Consider the following 17,804-nt stretch of genomic DNA (forward strand, 5'->3'; position numbering starts at 1 on the left):
TCAAACTTTAATTGATATATTGATAATATCTTAAATTTTAAGTTATATATAAATAATTAATATATAAAATTATCTATATAAATATAAGAGTTAAGGAATTCATTATAAAATTTTAAAAGATAAGAAGGTTAAACATACATGATTCAAAGTTTATATGCATAATTTAGCTTTTTATTGTTGAAAAAATACTAAAAAGATTGCGAAATTATCCTTTTAGCCTTTGTCTACCGTAACCGATCCGTTGAACCGTGGATCGCAGCCGGCAAATTGACCGTAGGAACTACTGCTACCTCTCGCTCGGGGTTGGTTCTCCCTCATCCCAGCTTCGCCGTTACAGTGAAGCCTTCTCTCTTGCGGAGTCCAGTATTTGATATTTCTCACACAGTCACACTGCGGGTCTCTTTTCGTCTTTCAATCTATGGCTTCTTCTATCTCCTGCGCGCTCTCTGCTTCGCCCCTTCCCCTTGTCGACGACTCTGCTTCTAAATCCTCCTTCCTTCATGGAACCAAGCTCTCTTGTGGCCCCTATTTCATTGCACGCGCGAAGCGAAGCGTCACTCGAAGGGGTTACAGGTCTCCTTCTTCCATGTCTCTTAATCATATTCCCAAGCAATTCAGGGAAGGAAATCTCAAGGATGGATGTGAGTGATTGCGCCTTTCTTCATTCTCACAGGAATCCGTACTTTCATTCCGCCTCGACTCTCCTGTTCTGTTTAATTTCCTTCTGTATGGAAGATATCGTATACCCTGGAAAATAGAAAAACCCTAAAGTACTTATCTTTTCTTAGGGAGCATGTAAATTAACTGCAGAAGCCGAATTTATACTTACATCTTGCATATATGTGATTAGCAACTATATCGTTCATGTTGAATGTGGAAGAGTTTCTTTTCAGTGCCAGCTCATCATGTTTTTGGAACTAAAGTAAGTTGAGGCATGGAAAAATTACCATTTTTCCTGTCAATTTTATTGCCAGCCGAAGTTACTTCGTTCTCTAGAATTATTTATAGCTCATAGGTGAGAATATGTGATTCGCCAAGTGCAGATGATGTGATATCTTCTTTTCTAAAATGTTGAAGAGGTTGTTTAAGTTCAAACTTAATTGAAAAACCAAGAAATCAGGTGTCTGACTTTGACCTCTATCTTCCCTTTATGTAGTGATGAACAATTACAAGAATGTGCCTCAATATCTATATGGTCTTACTCCATCACAAATGGACATGTTCATGACTGAAGATAACCCCGTCCGGAGGCAGTCTGAAATTGTTACAGAGGTTTTCACTACGTGCTTCCTCTTGATGTCTTCTAAGTTGCTTTGATGTTATAATGATGAAATAGGAGTATCATTGATCTAATTATAGCTAAGCCGGAGTTGATTTCATCCCGTCCCCAATTTTTGATTTTTGATGGATTCAGTTGTCCAGTAGTGTTCTTAATTTAACCATTGTGACAGGAAAGCATCTCATCTGCTAGAAACTATTTGGATAATGGAGGGATGTGGAGTCTTTCTGGCATGGGAGATAAGGGTCCTGCACAATGCAGTATGAGCGTTAGTATGTATAGAGGAGGAGCCAGGGGATATGGAAGACCTAGAACTGCCCCACCTGATTTGCCTTCTTTGCTCTTGGATGCCCGAATATGCTATCTGGGTATGCCGGTAAGCCATTTCGGTGTCTCTTATTTCAACCTGGCCTGTTGCTCATAAGCCCACTAGTTATTTCTGAAAACTCTCACTAGCCTCTCTCTTTCCCTCTCAATATATGTGTGTGTGTGTGTGTTAACATCCATCCCCTTCATCTAGAAATTCGTCTTTCTGATTTTTGCAGATAGTACCAGAAGTAACAGAACTTCTAGTTGCTCAATTTATGTGGTTGGATTATGATAACCCTTCCAAACCCATATATTTATACATTAATTCATCTGGAACACAGGTAAAGCAGGAGTCATTGTTTTCATGTCTAAATTTTTTCCTTGCTTGAAATATGTTTTATGTGATTGGATTTTCCCTACTCTGTTTAGGATGATAAGATGGAAACTGTTGGATCAGAAACTGAAGCATATGCTATAGCTGATATGATGGCAGTAAGTTGTTTATTATGAACCATGTACCGTCTGAACGCCCCACTGATGGCTTTACTTTGTTTTTTATCTTTAAGCTCAGCCTTCTAACTCACCTCTTTTATATGATCTACCTGAAGTATGTTAAATCAGATGTCTATACTGTGAATTGTGGAATGGCATATGGTCAAGCAGCAATGCTTCTGTCACTTGGAGCAAAGGGTTTTCGTGCAGTACAGCCAAATTCATCTAGTACGGCTCTCTTTTAAGTCTTCAAATTTTTATGTGATTACTTGGCATTTAATTACCTCTAGTTTTTGGGACCTCTGGCAAATTTGCTGTCTTTTAGAGCCTCCAGAATATACCTATGGCTTGTCATCCATGATTCTAGAAGCTACTATTTTAAATTAGATTTTCACAATAAGCCATTTTGTGGATTCATATGAAATCCCTCAGTCAAATGATATTTGATCCTCCAGTCAACAACTATTTGCCAGAAGATTAGTTAGACAAATTCTAGTTCTGCAGTGGCGTTGGCATGTTTTCTGCAAGACCATGGAATGAAAAGACACAATTTAATATGAGATCTTCAAGTTCTAGACTCTTTGGACTCTTCAAATTTAGTATCTACTGTTTGTACATAACTTGTGAGCATTATGGAATGTGAATGTGGAATAAAGAAGTGTTGATATTAAGTTACGATTGAATTGCATGCAAAGCCATCCTCTCTAACTGATCAGCTAGTTTCTTCTCCATTGTTGGTGTTAACTAACAAGATAGGACATGGCAACGGGTTGTGAACTGATGACACGAAGCATATCATTTCCGTATTGTTGTGTTTGATAAAAGCTTCTGACGCTTGTGCTACAAAATCATTTCCTTTTTTCAAGTGTTCTTCCTTGATGTATTATAGTATTCTTGAGGCTAGGGAAAGCTGCACTTGAGAGAGGTCATAATGACATATGATTGTTTTCCTATCAATATTTAGAAAATCATTGAAAAAAAATGAGATAGCATTTTTATATTGATTGTGTTTGATAACATGCAATGCCCTTTTCTTATTTTGGCTTGGCTTCTGAACTGTTTTGTATTGCAGCGAAACTATATCTCCCAAAAGTCAGCAGATCAAGTGGCGCTGCAATAGATATGTGGATTAAGGTACTGCTTAGTTATGCCTGGCTTTTCTACCTGTCTTCTTTCATTATTATTAATAAGTACATTATGTGATAAAATGCCCTCAGGCAAAAGAACTAGAATCAAACACCGAGTATTACATTGAGCTGCTGGCAAAAGGAATAGGGAAATCTAAGGAAGAACTTGCAAAAGAAATCCAGCGGCCTAAATATTTTCAAGCCCAAGAAGCGATAGACTATGGAATTGCCGACAAAATCATCAACTCAAGGGATAATGCATTTGAGAAGCGGGTAGGTTTTTATTACTATTCATGTCTATGCTCTAAATCTATGTGGCATAATTTGCTCACCATTACTTTCTGCATCAGAATTATGATGAAATGCTTGCTCAATCAAGAGCTATGAGAAGACAAGCTGGTGGCCCTTCACAGGCAGCAGCTTCTGGATTTAGGTAAAAACCATGGAATGGTAGTTTAAAAAAGCATGGGTCCTTGTTGACAATGCTTCACATCCAATGCCTTTCTAAGGGCTGTGGGTTTTGGTGAAAAAGCGACTTGTTTCTTTTGTATTTAGCGTAACTTATAGTGTGTATAGTTTATTTTGGATAATGTATCATGTTTCCTGAATAACTTGAAACTATGAAAGGAAGTGGAGCACCTTTATGATGTATTTCATAGAAACAAAAAGTCTAATCGGGCTTATTTACCAATAAAATTTAGATAGTTTTTGAGATGTTTATTATTTGGTTCTTTAATAAGAAATTGACAAAAATAATAACATAGTCCAGTATTGCACATTTTTTTTAAGAAAAATTCTACATGTTTTGTATTTGCTACATGATTTAATAGAAAATATCACAAGTTTTGTCATCAACAGAAAACTGCTAATCAAAGGTGGTCAGAATGTAGCCAACCAATGGAAAATAAGATATTCCTATGATTGTAATTCTCAATTCCGGTAATGATTGCCAGCATGGCTTCGTTGCATTCCGTTGTAACTTTCCAGGAAGATAGTCTCCCTTCAAATTCTGGAATATCTTACTCAAGCCAAGGTCCTCGCATTGAAATGCAATCCTTGTTTCGGGTAGCATTATTTTTATGAACGTGTTATTTTTACGAAGGAAAGCACCTTTACAAGTGATGAGCATCCTAGACTATACAATTTTAGAACAGAAAAAATCTGCAGACTTCTCAAGAGGAAGCCACACAGAAGTATGTAGGAGCAACAACTTGTACCCAGTATTCAGGCATTGCCGAACAGAATTTGTGCGCTTGAGTTATGAGTTTCCTGATGGAACTTGACTTGAAGTACAGATTACTGATGGAGATGAACGAAAATCCACGTGAGCTAAGTACAGATTATCGATGGAGATGAATGAAAATCTATGTTGAAGGAGGACTCATGAATCAAGCTGGGGTATATTGGGATAAGCTTCAGGCTTTGGTTTGACCTCTATATCATTTATACCGCGCACGTTAGATAACATCTGGTTCATGGCTGCAACAGAAAACATGTTGAAATTTGTACTAGAAAAGAGGGGTTGCTGTGGTGGTTGAGACTTGAGAGATCATACGGTTTAGCTCCCTCCTCAAATTTGTAACTTGAGGCAACCGCCAGGAGGCGTCTATCTCTGCTAAATGGAAGTGCAGCAATGCTTGCTGGATATTTTGAGTACTGGATGAGAATCAACGTTTCAGTAATTGTGTGCATAAATAAATATATTAAACCTCTGGCCACTCATAGAAGGCAAAAGAAACCTGGCACCTCCTCCTCCTCCTGTTGTTTCCATCCCATACATTGATATAGCCAACGCAACCTCCGGTGTCAAAGGTGCCATATCTGCAGGTAAATTGTACACAGAATGCTTTTGATGATCATCAATTCAACGTTTGAGGTGGCAATCCTCTTGCGCACTACACAACCCAATTCTATACACCATTTAAAGGGTAATTTCAAACTTGCCTCGACTGATATGAGGCATTGCAGAGGCAAATAAGTGAGCATATTTAACATGGCATGAACTCCCTTCGGTCCTTATTATTTCACACATTTTAAAAAAAATGAGTTTTTTTCTTGATGTTATAAAAAAATAAGATATATTTTCATTTCTACCCTTAACTTTAAATAATAACATAATTATATTAAATACTTTTACGATAATTAAAAAAGAATAAAATTAAAAAAATAGCTTAAATATTATAAGGTGTCCTATATTTTAGAATGAAAATTATTTTTAGAAAATATCCTGGAGGGATTAGCAACTATGGGTTTTGATTAATTATTTAATATGATAGGGCACAGATTACACGTAGAGAATATTCATAAATCTAGAAATAGTTGCAGTGCTCTTTCACACCATGGTAGGTAATCTTGCCCAAACCTAGAAATATTCATAGATCTAGAAATAGTTGCAGAGCTCTTTCAATTCCTCAAACCATCATGGCCATGACTTTCAATATCGTTTTAAGTATAAATATTTTGCAAGAGAATATGCGTGCACAGTAGCAAGAAACAACTTCTCTCTGTCCCAATCCATGGGAGCGATTATAAGTTTATAACGTACGATGATGACTCTCATCCACCCGCTATATTTACCATCCCACTCGGAACAAGTATCTGCTTTACGCTTTTTGATGTGCCTTGTTAAATTAAGAAGATAAAAATATAGTTGACGGCTGGATGCATGGCCTATCTTGAGGCTGATAGACAATTTATAACTTATTAATTAGGTGTACCTCCAGCTTTCTAACCTGCCTTTTAATTTTTTTTTAAAAAATATAGTTGACCACCAACGACAGAATAGTAATACTTACGTGGGGGGGAATGCAATCGTATTTACAGGAAAGAAAATGTCCCTTCCAGCTTCTAATTTTCTGTGACACTTAAAAGAATATCTGCACAAATTTTAGAAGGCATAAAAGTACGGAATACTTAATTCCCAGTGGTAGAAAAGGCAAACATGGAGAGATTTAAAAAGGAAATACATTATACCTGCTCAAATTTTGGAAGTCATAAAAGTACGGAATATTAGTTAACGGCTATATTTACCTTCGACATAACAAGTTGCATATCCTGCATCAAGCAGGAATTAAAGTTTGCTTATCATCAATTCAAATCCAGATTCAGGTACACAAACTACCGAATCAGTCCGTAAACAGCTAGGTTCAGATATCCTTTAAAAAAGTTCATCAATGATAACTCTTTCATGTATTTGCAATATTTATCAGGAGTTCCTCTTCCCACCCATTTCCAGTATATCACAACACTAAAAGCACAGGACAAAGCAAAAATAGGCCTGCCGCAGAATGCCAGAAGCTTGAGCATATACTTGTACCATTTGGGTAACAGCGCACACATCTGGTTTGATATTTCAGTGAAGATTGCCTTTGTTGCTCAGGTTCAGACATATTCCTCAAGTCATAAAACTGACATGTCTTCCTGCTGTTGCTACAACTAGACGATGTCTAACAAGAGAAAGAGAGTATACACGCTCAGGTTGCCGATATGAACCAACAAGAGTGCGATGCCCACTTGCACCCTAGGGTCCCGAACATTTAAGAGTTTTTATCTCAACTACCAGTGATTAATTGTCCTAAAATAAGAGACAAGAGAGAACGTGTTAAATTGTTCCAACAAATAAGAGAAAAGTAGGCTATAGTGCATCTGCATCTGTTCTCCTTTTCACTAAAGATGAATCTTTTCTTGGTTGGGAACTGGCATAATAATACTAAGAATGATAATTATTATGATCAACATAGCAAAAATGTTTTATCTTAATTTTTACTAGTGATAGTCTTGAAGGCCCATATTAGGAGAAGCAACCACTTTGAATTGCATCCTCTATATGAATCATTCGAATTATTATTAGCTAGCTATATACGCCTTTAAAAAGTATAGTCAGCTACTACGACACATTTGGTATAGTGCATAAGAAGCAGAAAGAGAACATGCCTGTTAGTCATATATAAAAAGAATGAACGAGGGTATCCAACAATAGATACGAAAATACATCAGATTATAGGCGACGTCGAAGAGACTATTTACATTCTATAATTACCCAAAAGTTGTTTTCACTTGTGTCAGCAGGATAATGTTAAGAACAGCAGCAGACTGACTGTTGACGCATATGCAGGTACCCGACCTAGCCAACCTCTATCAACTTCAGCAATTAACGATAGATTTACTTATAGTCACATCAAACAGAAACAGGCAAAAGAATATCCACAAACATGCATTGTTATAGTATTGTCACATTGGTGTGTGGACCCTCAATTAGCAACAGCCAACAAGCCATGCATATAACATGTAGTAAAAACTAAAAATATATGCGCTTGCTTGATTCTTGTTTCTTTCAACAACTTTTTTTAGTTCTTGAAAATAGAAAAAAAAAGGGGGGGGGGGGGGTTTGGTAGGCTATTCTTTTTTAAAAACTGGAAAACGCACAGATATTTCATTTTTTTCAGAGAGACAGTCTAAAACACATTATGTTTTGGGCGTTTTTATTCTGCAGAACAAGGTCCACACGGAGAACACATGTTTTTATTAATGACAACGATGTAATTTCGTGAAAATAGGTTTTAAAGTCTCAATCTCAATCTTCATGTGTTCGGCCATACGTCCTCCATCCTCTCCTCATCTCCTCTCACCCGTCCTCCATTGCCATGTTCTATGCAATTTTTTCTTGGTTCATTAATGTCATATGGATATTAAATTACTTTATAAAATCATGTCAATATTATTAGACTACTAATTATATAAAACAAGTGAATCAAACTTTTTTTTTAATTTTCATATTTTTCAATACCTATTTCTCAAATCAATCTTAAGCAATAACAGACCTGATTCACACGAGTACTCAGCGCAACGAACAGGTGCATCATGCCTTCCCAGAATGTCCTCTCTATTATAGCCAAAAACGAGCCTGGAAAAAGAATATATTGCAAGTTTGATTCTCAAGTGATGGTAAATACATTCTGGCTGAACTTGAACTAAGTAGGTCGAATAATCACGTACTTTGAATAACACTCCAATTACAATACAAATCAAGCTCAACTAAAAAGGACAGCATCGTAACTACAATTGAGACATGTTCAATTTTATAATATATAGAAGAGGCAATTAACTTCAGGGACGTCCATAAACAATGTACTATACCATCGATTATTAATGTGCGTGTGTGAATATTGTAAGTATATGCAGCAGTATAGTAAGCAGATTGAAATCGTCCACTGCATTGCTATTTATCAATAAAAAATACAGTGAGCAGCCGTAAGCCACAAACTAACTATGCTCAGCTCAATTCACGCAATTTCTAAGTAAGCATAAAATTCGCGAAGAAACATACTCACAGCCTCACTAAATTATCGGCGCTGGCACTATAACCCGATGAATCGTCATGGAAGCAACATTCAAGCACAGGTCCACCGTGCATGAGCTCTCTCGGATCAGACATCCGATTAAAAGCTTAGTGTATTACAGTTGAAAGAGTAAACAAAGAAAAAGGATGCAGAAATAATAGTAAGGACGAGTAGGAGCATACCTTATCCCATGGGGAGACAAGCAGTATATTAAATTTTTTATATTAAATATGCTTAAAAATAATATATTTCATTAAAATAATTTAAATTATTTGATTAGATACTTTCTAAACTTATATATATATATGTATGATATATTTTTTAATTTTTAGACAGGTGATTTCTTTTATGTTTTAATATTTTCTCTATTACTATTTTTTTTCTTTCTGTCTATTCAATTTTTTCTCCTTTTTTTTTCCTTCTTTCTGTTTTTTTAATCTTGTTGTTGTTGTTTTTTTTATTTTTTCCTTTTATTTTTTTGTCCCTGATCAAATGATTTTGATATCATATTAAATTTTTTATATTAAATATGATTAAAAATATTAAAATAACTTAAATCATTTAATTAAATATTTTAAATTATATATATTTTTAATCTTTACATGTGCTTTACATCGCTTTGGTTAGAGAACTGAAGATTCCAGATGCCGTCGGCTGGAGGTTTTGATAACTCTCGCTCCCGCGTCGGCCGGAGGACGGATGTCATAAGTGATTGGTCGACGATCGCTGGCTAGTTACGGTTTTCGCACAGATAAAAACAATTGCGGGAAGAGAAAAGAGGGAAAATGATTTCAAATCCTTTCGGCAGCTTGAGGACAACGGGTTCGGTTTCGGTGCTAAGCGTTGAGATGAGCAAGAGGAGCTCATCTCCCAAACGCATCGATTTAATGAAAAACTTAGTGAGATTCGGTCATCAGCTTGCCAAACAGTGTCGTCGGCAGGGCTTCTTTCAAAAATAAATAATTTATATTAGCAAGCCAGCAATGTGAGGGAATTCAACCAAGAAGCTTGGAGCGAAAGCTTTGAGCAATTGGTATTTCGGAAGGGTGAAAGGCACCGACTTTCTCTGTCAAGAAGAAGCTTGAAATTTGATCTTTGGCATCAACTTTCAGTGCGCATGAAGGAGGAAGCAAGTTGAAAAGTCTAATACATTCCTCCTCTCCTTCATGAGCAACAGCTGCTTCCTCAATGAAGATTGAAAAGTGGAAGATTGTTTGTTCCTTTATTTAAACGGTGCAGTTTTAGAGATGAGCTCCATACACTTATCCCACTGCCTAGCACCGAAGCTGATTCCGGGGACGACGCGAGTAAAAAATCAATCATCTATATACTCTCTCTCACACACTGACACACAAATATGTAACGACGGGATACAGGTTTTTGTTGTGAAACCATGCATCTACAATTTTTTTCCCCTAAGATGTCAACTTTAAATAAAATTAAATATCAATTCTTGTTCAAGTTAAAAAAAAGATGCAAGATTGTAATGTCAAGGATGATGGGAGTTTAACTTGTATCTGTCTTAATTGATCTGATTTTGTCCTTATCATATTGGGACGAGTCTCATTCCAATTCAAAAATAATTGAGATGAGACTTTACGAAATCGAAGTTTGAAATAGAATGGAGCACATGATTACCTTCGGATATCCCATCCCATCCTAAATACTATATACATTATAATTATTTATTTTAAAAATATACATTAAATATATTAATATAACTTATATTAATTATATCAATTATAATTTCACTATGGTCAATTCATATTTAAAACTAAATTTTTTTTATATTGATAATTTTAACAATATAAAGTAAGCAGTACATGATAATATCTTTTTTTATAATATATTTTTTTCAGTCTTATTTATAAAACACTTTTGAAAAGTAATTTTTAGTTCAAAGTATATGATACCTTATAATAATTAAATTACTTTTTTCAATTTTACTTTTTCTTGATGATTAGCGAAAAGTATTTAATATAGTTATATTATTGTTTAAAGTGAAGAGTAAAAATAAAAATACATCTTACTCTTTTATGATATCAAGAAAAAAATTAACTTTTCTTAAAATGCGTGAAACGGTTGAAAGTGTTATATAATAAGGACCGAAGAAAGTATTAATTATATTAATACAATTTATCCTTATATCTATCTATTTAAAAACTTTTATTTATATCATATTTCTTACTTTATTTTTAAAAAAATAATTAGTTTAGTATATCTCAACTAAAAAAGAAGAATAATAACTTGATGTTGTACCTGGCTTGTTTGTTGTTGTTGCTTTTATAACTTGAAGATTATTTGTAATTACTATTATATTGTGCTATACATTTATAGTTGTGAGTAATGTAATTCAATAATTAATTTTAAATTATTGTGACTTATGTACTCTTGTTGTTTTGATTTTGAATTTAATAAATTATGTGATTTAAAATTTTAATGAATGTTATTATCCAAACCTTTCTTACACATTGTCTAATTTATCAAAACAGCAAGACATCTTGATCTTATCCTGATTCTTAATGGAATAAGATAACTTTTAAAATAGGATAAAATATAAATTAAAAATTTAATCTCAATTTTTTTTTTTTTAAATGGGACAGGGGTCCTATCTTGTGAGCACCCTTAGTCATCCTTTGGTCTTGGGGGCGGACGAATGCTGGGAAGCTTCAAGACGGCAACGTCCTTTACGGCGTGACTAATGGGCCCAAAAACCTTCCGTAGGCCCAATAAATATGTAATCTCAGCCCTTTTAGGCTTTTATTATTATTATTATTATATTATTATTATTATTTTATTGTTGCCCCCCTCCCCTTGTTGGTCGTCTTTCCTGAGTGAATTGGACAAAACAACTGAAACGGATCTTAATGGCAAAGCGAACATGAGAAACTGCAAATTCAGATTCAGTGAAGGAAGTGGGATGAGAACTCAGATTCTGTTGATTTGATCTTGATCTTGGCTTCAACTGCTATTTTCCTTTTCAGATTAAGCTGAATTGATTTGAAGGTTCTTTTCTAGGATTGTTGCCGTCAATGCAATGGTGGTCTGCAAATGTCGCAAGGTTTTTGCCTTTCTTTCTCTTTCGATGCTTTTTTTGGTTCGAATTCTTGCAATTACTTTGAATTCTGTTGGAAAGGTATGCTTGATTTGTTCGCCGGGGATATATTGATCCGATTTGCATCATAATTTCATGTAATGGCTGATTTATGCGCTTTTGCATTCGTTTGCTTTTGTCCAAATGCATGTTGGAAAAGGGTTTTTGATGCCGTTCAGTTCTGGGCATATTGTTGTGTGTTAGTTTGGTTCTTAGCTTGTGGTACCTTGATGTTCGGTTTAATTCATTCACTAACGAATTCGATGGGTTTTCTTTTTTGTTTAGGCTACTAAATTATATTGCTTCGTGCACAAAGTTCCTGTCTGTGGAGAATGTGTCTGTTTCCCAGAGCACCAAATCTGTGTGGTAAATTCACAACTTAGATCTTCAACTAATTTCAAATTAATTCTACCTTGGCCCGGAAGTCTTACTTCGTCAAGGTGATCTTTAAATTTAATTGATTTTGTGTTTCCATAGTACATAATATCTAAGTTCCGAGGTAATAAACTATAGTTTCATTCTAATTTTGGCTTAAATTTTCTTGAACGCTGTATTAAGGTGCAACTCATCAGATTTTTATTTGGATTAGGTCTCACGTGGAAAGCCAAATTATTGTTGTGCTGAACTTGAGAGTTTCTGAGCTTACTCTTTACCATCTTTCATAGGTTCGAACATACTCAGAATGGGTTATAGATGGGGATTATGATTGGCCTCCTAAATGCTGTCAATGTCAAGCAGTTCTTGATGATGGGGCTGGATCTCAAACTACTCGACTTGGTTGCTTGCGTATGTGATTTACCTTGTTTATGTGTTCAAAGGAAATCTTTTTGAAAGTTGAAACCCATACTGAATTGCCTAATATGACTTTATAGATGTCATCCACACAAACTGCTTGGTCTCACATGTCAAGAGTTTTCCTCCGCACACTGACCCAGCAGGATATGTGTGTCCTGCATGTTCCACTTCGGTAAGAATCATAAGCTTTACCTCAAATTAGTTCTGTTTGTTTAGTAAGAAGATTATTGACTGACACTTGAACACAGGGGACTGGATCATCCTCTGTAGTAAATTTCTTTATTTTGTCTATTCATGCCTAGACTTTAAAGTGGTGTTGTTTAATGTTGTTCTTGATGCCTAGAATTTTATAGATGAAGGGAGGATTGGAGGAACAGAAAGTCAGAAACACATGTTTTCTTCTTGTCTATTATTATCCTTAATTTCTTTCTTTCTTAGTCTAAAGTTCTTGATAATTTAGTATTCAAAAGAAACTCTCAAAAACCCTATTCTGAACTGTAGCCTGCTGGTGCTAAGAAAAAGCTATTGTTTAGATGGTGCAAAAGATAACCTTGGGTCAAATTTTTGTAAAGCTAACTTTTAGGAGAATAAATTTTATTTAGAAAGTGTTTGATTTCAAATGTTGCTGTAACGTGTAAAATGAAAATGAACATTATGCTTTTTTTTTTTTTACCAGAAAAAAAATGAACATTATGCTTAATATACCAGAAAGAACTCAATTTTGTACTGCCAAAAGATTGAAGAGAAGCTTATATTTCACGTGCAAGAAATACTTGATATGAAAGCATGTTTGTATTTTTATATTAACTTAAAAATTAATGACATACATCATTTTAGGCATGATAAATTTTTAGTAGTCTCAATTGCTTGGGAAAATTACTGTGTTTAATTGAAAGCACCTGAAGATGAACCATAAAAACAATTAACTCTAGATCTTTGCCTTCTGTTAAAAATGCTTTAACTTGAAGCCACATTATTCCTTAATGAGGAAGCCTTTGTGTATCCTTCAAAAATCGAAATCATTAATCAATGGTTGGTCTTTGGAGACTAACATAAAGGTATTCGTTATTCAAATAGAGGTGTCCTGTGATGAAAAATAATTTTTGCTAGCAGCAATTGACTTGCACAGGTATGGTAATTTTGCTTTGAAATCATGCTTTCACCTTCTAGAGCTTCCTTTGCGTACTTGTGTTGTAGAGTTTCCATCTTTAATTTTTCGTATAAATGCAATCAAATTTCATTTCATGCATGTAGATATGGCCTCCTAAAAGTGTGAAAGATTCAGGATCTTGTCTTCATTCCAAGTTGAAGGAAGCTATTATGCAGGTAATGCATGAAGTTCCTGACGGATTGCTTTATGATTTTAGAAGATAATACTAGGGTTGCTTTCTTGGCTAAATATAAAACTCCCTCATAGTGTAAACTGGGCTGTATTATCATTGTGAATGTTTCGTGGTTATGAATGAGAAATGAATCGTGTCTTTGAGGTATTATAGCTATAGAAACTGGAAATGCATTTATGTTTTGGTAATAGAGTTGGGGGATCTTTTCTTTTGCGCACTCAGTTATTTTCCATATCCACCCCCTCCCCTTTTCTATTTCCCCCCTATTATAGTTATAGCAATAGAATTCTGAATAGATTATGACTGTTGTTAGTGCAGACTGGTATGGAAAAGAATCTCCTTGGAAATCATCCAGTTTCATTGTCAGTCGCAAATTCCTCCAGTCTTCCACCGGCATTTGATTCTGATCCGTTGATTAGTAGGGAAAATATTACAAACTCAAACACGGTAGAAGGATACTCACCTGCAAATGGAGCAGGACCTTCTACAGTTTCAGTTACGGATATTGTGGAGATAGATGGGCCCAATCCAGCGGGGAATTTCATGAAAGCCTCAAGTCCAACAGCTGTAAGAGGATTCTAGTTTCAGTTATTGCACCCAAATATAAAATGTTTTGTTTCCCATGATCGGTCTTGCATTCATCGGGGATTTTTCAAAATTAAATCTGAACATTCTTTTTTGTTTTATACCAGTGAGTATTTTATCTTATTACATTCACTCTAAGTGGTGGTTTTGTTATCATTTTTGTAAATAATTCAGCCTGGTGCTACTACAAGGAAGGGTTCACTCCATGTTGACAGGCAAAATTCTGAAGTTCCATACTATGCTGATGATGAAGATGGGAATAGTAAAAAGTACATTAGGAGAGGTAATATACTATCTATGAAAAGTATCGTTTTTGAATTTGTGAATAATGATTGAACTTATTCAGATGTTGGATTTATGGCCTTTTAATTTGTTTAGAAACTTTTCGCCTTTTCTACCTTTTTGGAGTTCTTTTATCTTTATGTGAAAATTAACTTGTCTTGTTCAATTTACTTATTTAACCTTTAATATTTGCTAGTGTAGGTCCATTCCGCCATAAGTTTCTTAGAGCATTGCTACCTTTCTGGTCTAGTGCTTTACCTACACTGCCAGTGACTGCACCTTCAAGAAAAGACGCACCAAATGCAAATGAAGTCTCAGAAAGCCGTACACGGCATCAAAAATCATCAAGGATGGACCCGAGAAAAATCCTTCTCATGATTGCCATCATGTATGTAACTTGCATATCCTCCTATCTATATCAATACTAAAGTAGGAAGCTCAGATGAATAAGAAAACCATGAAATTTTTTTTCTTTATCCAAGTTACTTTTGAGCCGTTGGTAATGACTGCTCGGGGAATACCATTCAGGGTAAATAAGAATGCAGTGAGTGAATTTGCTGGAATTCTGTTGCTGTCCGTGGCATGTATATGCAGTTAAAGTAACTTTGGGGCGAAGCCATGTCAATTTGTAATTGATTCCATATTATATGTTAATTTTGTCAGGAAAATTTTCTCCAGGCTTTCAGAACAAGAATTCTATCATAGCACAAAATATGCATGTTGTTCTCAGATACTTATATGCATGCATGCCTTTGGTATACTTTTTCCGATGTGGCCAGGACTGGAAATCTGGTTTTTAACTAATGGAACTGTTATCATGTTCATATGCAGGGCATGCTTGGCAACTATGGGTATATTGTATTACAGATTAGCCCAACGGGGTCCTGGTGAAGACCTTCCTAGTGATGAGCAGAGGTGACGTGCTATGTTGTGAGAGTCAGATGTTACTTGCTCCTATTTTCATATATTTATAGTCACTTGCCTCCCTGGTTGTTTTTTTGGTTAAAGCATGCCAGTGAATGGTAGATAATTTTAGTTTGAAATCTAATGTCTGGTGACGGCATTGTTACATAAAATCCTACTCAGTCATCTTTGTTTGATGCCCTCAGTTTTGGTGTGTCCATTTGGATATAGAATTGGATAATCAGGTTTAATATTAGATTGTTTTCTCAATTGGTTAACTGTAATTATTAAGTGTTCATTAAGAGTTCTTGGCTCTTGCAATTTTATTTTGCCTCAACCATAAATTCTGAATTACCCACCATGTCAGATTGATAATTGATCTGTCACTTTCTATTCATTCAAAGCCATAGATATCTTGAAAATTTATCAAGACGGATTATATAGTGTTTTAGAATGAAGGTCCCGTCTCCGAGGCTTAGCTCGAAATCTATGTATAAGTGCTAAAATGACTTTTAATTGTTTGCATTAACAAATTTGATGATTTTATGACAAAAGTTTAACAACATGGAGCAAATTGAGAAGTCTTTAAACTTGTAATAATCTAGTTACTCACTTGAAATTTTAATAAATATTAAGGACTAATAAAGCATTTAACCAAAATAAATTAATAAAATACATATGCAGTTTTGTTCAATTTACTTTATTTATTTCATTGAAACAAAGGGAAGAGAAATTATAATTTATTTTTTCATTCTGCATCTTCTTTTCCCCTTTCTGGTTTTGGAGTTTCTTTTCCTTCTTTTCTCCTCCCAACTCCCAAAAGTATCCATTTTGAGTTGGGAGATGATATTTAGTCCTAAAAGATGAATTTAATGTCAGCTAGACTTCAAAATTTAGTTGAAGGATGAGTTGCAAATATCAGTTTAAATAATTGTAAATCAATAGGACTGATTTATAAACTTTAATGTCTTATTTATAATCGAGATATCTATATTTATAATTATTTTAATTAATATTTAAAGGGTTTTTTGTAGTTTTTTTTAAATTTCACTGTTATTAAATTCATTTTTTTAACCCAAGTGTCATTCTCCTAAAATTACTTAGTCATTCCTCAAAACATTAAATAAAAAAAATTCCAAACTAAATGGAAAACTGAATGAATAGTACTTGTTTTGATCTAATTATTGGCATTATGGCTGTGGATATCATTGCAAGCATAATCCCTTTCGTATCACTAAATTATTTTTCCCGGCCAAATGAAATCACTAATTATTTTTTTAATCTAACAATGCATCAAGGTACTAACTGTGCGAATGGTATATTAATTTGACTCTAAAGCCTATCAACTACAAAGTTGAATTAACGATAATTAATAAGAGAGAAAAAATCCTGGTTGATTGTCCTTCATGAGTACTCTAACCTGTTCTCATGAACAAGTCAATCAAGAGAAATTTTTTGACAGACTAGGTAAGCCACATTATTTATGATTTGTCCAATTAAAGTACCCAAAATTATCCTATTTTAATTGGACTTGGCTTCTTTTTATTTTTCCCTCCCTCTATTTTTTTTTATTTCTCATCTCAACTATTCGATTCATTTTTGAATAGTTGATATTTAATGTTTCATAAAACTAATTTTTTTATTTTTTAATTATAATCCTAAATCTTGAATTTTAGTTTAGATTAAATTAGTTATATTTTACATCTCAACCATTCAAAAATAGATTTAATAGTTAAGATGGGAAGTAGAGAGGAAATGGAGAGAGGGAAAAATGAAGAAGCCAAGTTCATTTTAATCATAGTTGGCAGTTACTTAATTTATCTTATTTTATTTTTAAAATATAATATTTGAAATAATAATTTATTTTAAGCAAATTGTTTTAATCATCTTATTAATCCTTTTAGAAAATTTTTAGCAAAGAAATAATAAAAAAGGATTATTTCAATAAGAGGTCTGATTAATTGTTTGAGTAGTTTTAATTCTTCAGATTTGATTTCGATAATTTAAGTTTCTGTTTTTTTTTTCTATATTAACAGATTGATATGTATATTGCTCAAATCAAATCCAAATAATTGACCCGATCTCTTAACCAAAAGAATCTCCTCTCACTTTAAAAGTCAACTCAATATTTTTGTTTGGGGAAAATTCGATTCGGAATTCTTCTATTTTGACTTGTACTGGTTTAAATTTAAAATCATTGAATTTCACGAGTCTATCATTTAAAAAAGGAGCTCATACGCTAGAAGATGCAGAAAT

At 34.2% G+C, this 17,804-nt stretch overlaps 2 protein-coding genes and 1 pseudogene across 2 annotated transcripts; 2 read left to right on the forward strand and 1 right to left on the reverse strand.

Moving 5' to 3' along the window:
* Positions 1-246: 246 nt before the first annotated feature.
* Positions 247-3,927, forward strand: LOC129293190 (ATP-dependent Clp protease proteolytic subunit-related protein 1, chloroplastic). Its single transcript, XM_054931003.1, has 9 exons — positions 247-641; positions 1,157-1,272; positions 1,452-1,655; positions 1,825-1,929; positions 2,018-2,080; positions 2,197-2,308; positions 3,153-3,214; positions 3,298-3,480; positions 3,558-3,927. Exons 1-9 carry the CDS (start codon positions 419-421, stop codon positions 3,642-3,644), a joined length of 1,155 nt encoding a protein of 384 aa, XP_054786978.1. The 5' UTR covers positions 247-418; the 3' UTR covers positions 3,645-3,927.
* Positions 3,928-4,497: 570 nt separating this feature from the next.
* On the reverse strand, positions 4,498-8,711 carry LOC129293095 (mitotic checkpoint protein BUB3.1-like; annotated as a pseudogene).
* A 2,659-nt stretch (positions 8,712-11,370) lies between these two features.
* LOC129293182 (uncharacterized) lies at positions 11,371-15,818 on the forward strand. The gene is made up of 9 exons (XM_054930993.1): positions 11,371-11,607; positions 11,926-12,006; positions 12,306-12,426; positions 12,513-12,607; positions 13,690-13,761; positions 14,097-14,345; positions 14,538-14,646; positions 14,847-15,033; positions 15,477-15,818. The coding sequence occupies exons 1-9, from the start codon at positions 11,584-11,586 to the stop codon at positions 15,562-15,564; spliced, it is 1,026 nt and encodes a 341-aa protein (XP_054786968.1). The 5' UTR covers positions 11,371-11,583; the 3' UTR covers positions 15,565-15,818.
* The last annotated feature ends 1,986 nt before the right edge of the window (positions 15,819-17,804 follow it).

Source organism: Prosopis cineraria, unplaced genomic scaffold (genome assembly GCF_029017545.1).
Source record: "Prosopis cineraria cultivar Desert tree isolate PC_DT_omini unplaced genomic scaffold, ASM2901754v1 PC14, whole genome shotgun sequence".
Lineage (NCBI taxonomy): Eukaryota > Viridiplantae > Streptophyta > Magnoliopsida > Fabales > Fabaceae > Prosopis > Prosopis cineraria.

Coding starts and splice junctions, on each gene's coding strand:
- LOC129293190 (XM_054931003.1), top strand. CDS start 419: ATGGCTTCTTCTATCTCCTGCGCGCTCTCTGCTTCGCCCCTTCCCCTT. Junction 1,930..2,017: donor TTAATTCATCTGGAACACAG/GTAAAGCAGGAG, acceptor TACTCTGTTTAG/GATGATAAGATGGAAACTGT. Junction 3,215..3,297: donor CAATAGATATGTGGATTAAG/GTACTGCTTAGT, acceptor AAATGCCCTCAG/GCAAAAGAACTAGAATCAAA.
- LOC129293182 (XM_054930993.1), top strand. CDS start 11,584: ATGGTGGTCTGCAAATGTCGCAAG. Junction 12,427..12,512: donor TACTCGACTTGGTTGCTTGC/GTATGTGATTTA, acceptor ATGACTTTATAG/ATGTCATCCACACAAACTGC. Junction 15,034..15,476: donor CTTCTCATGATTGCCATCAT/GTATGTAACTTG, acceptor GTTCATATGCAG/GGCATGCTTGGCAACTATGG.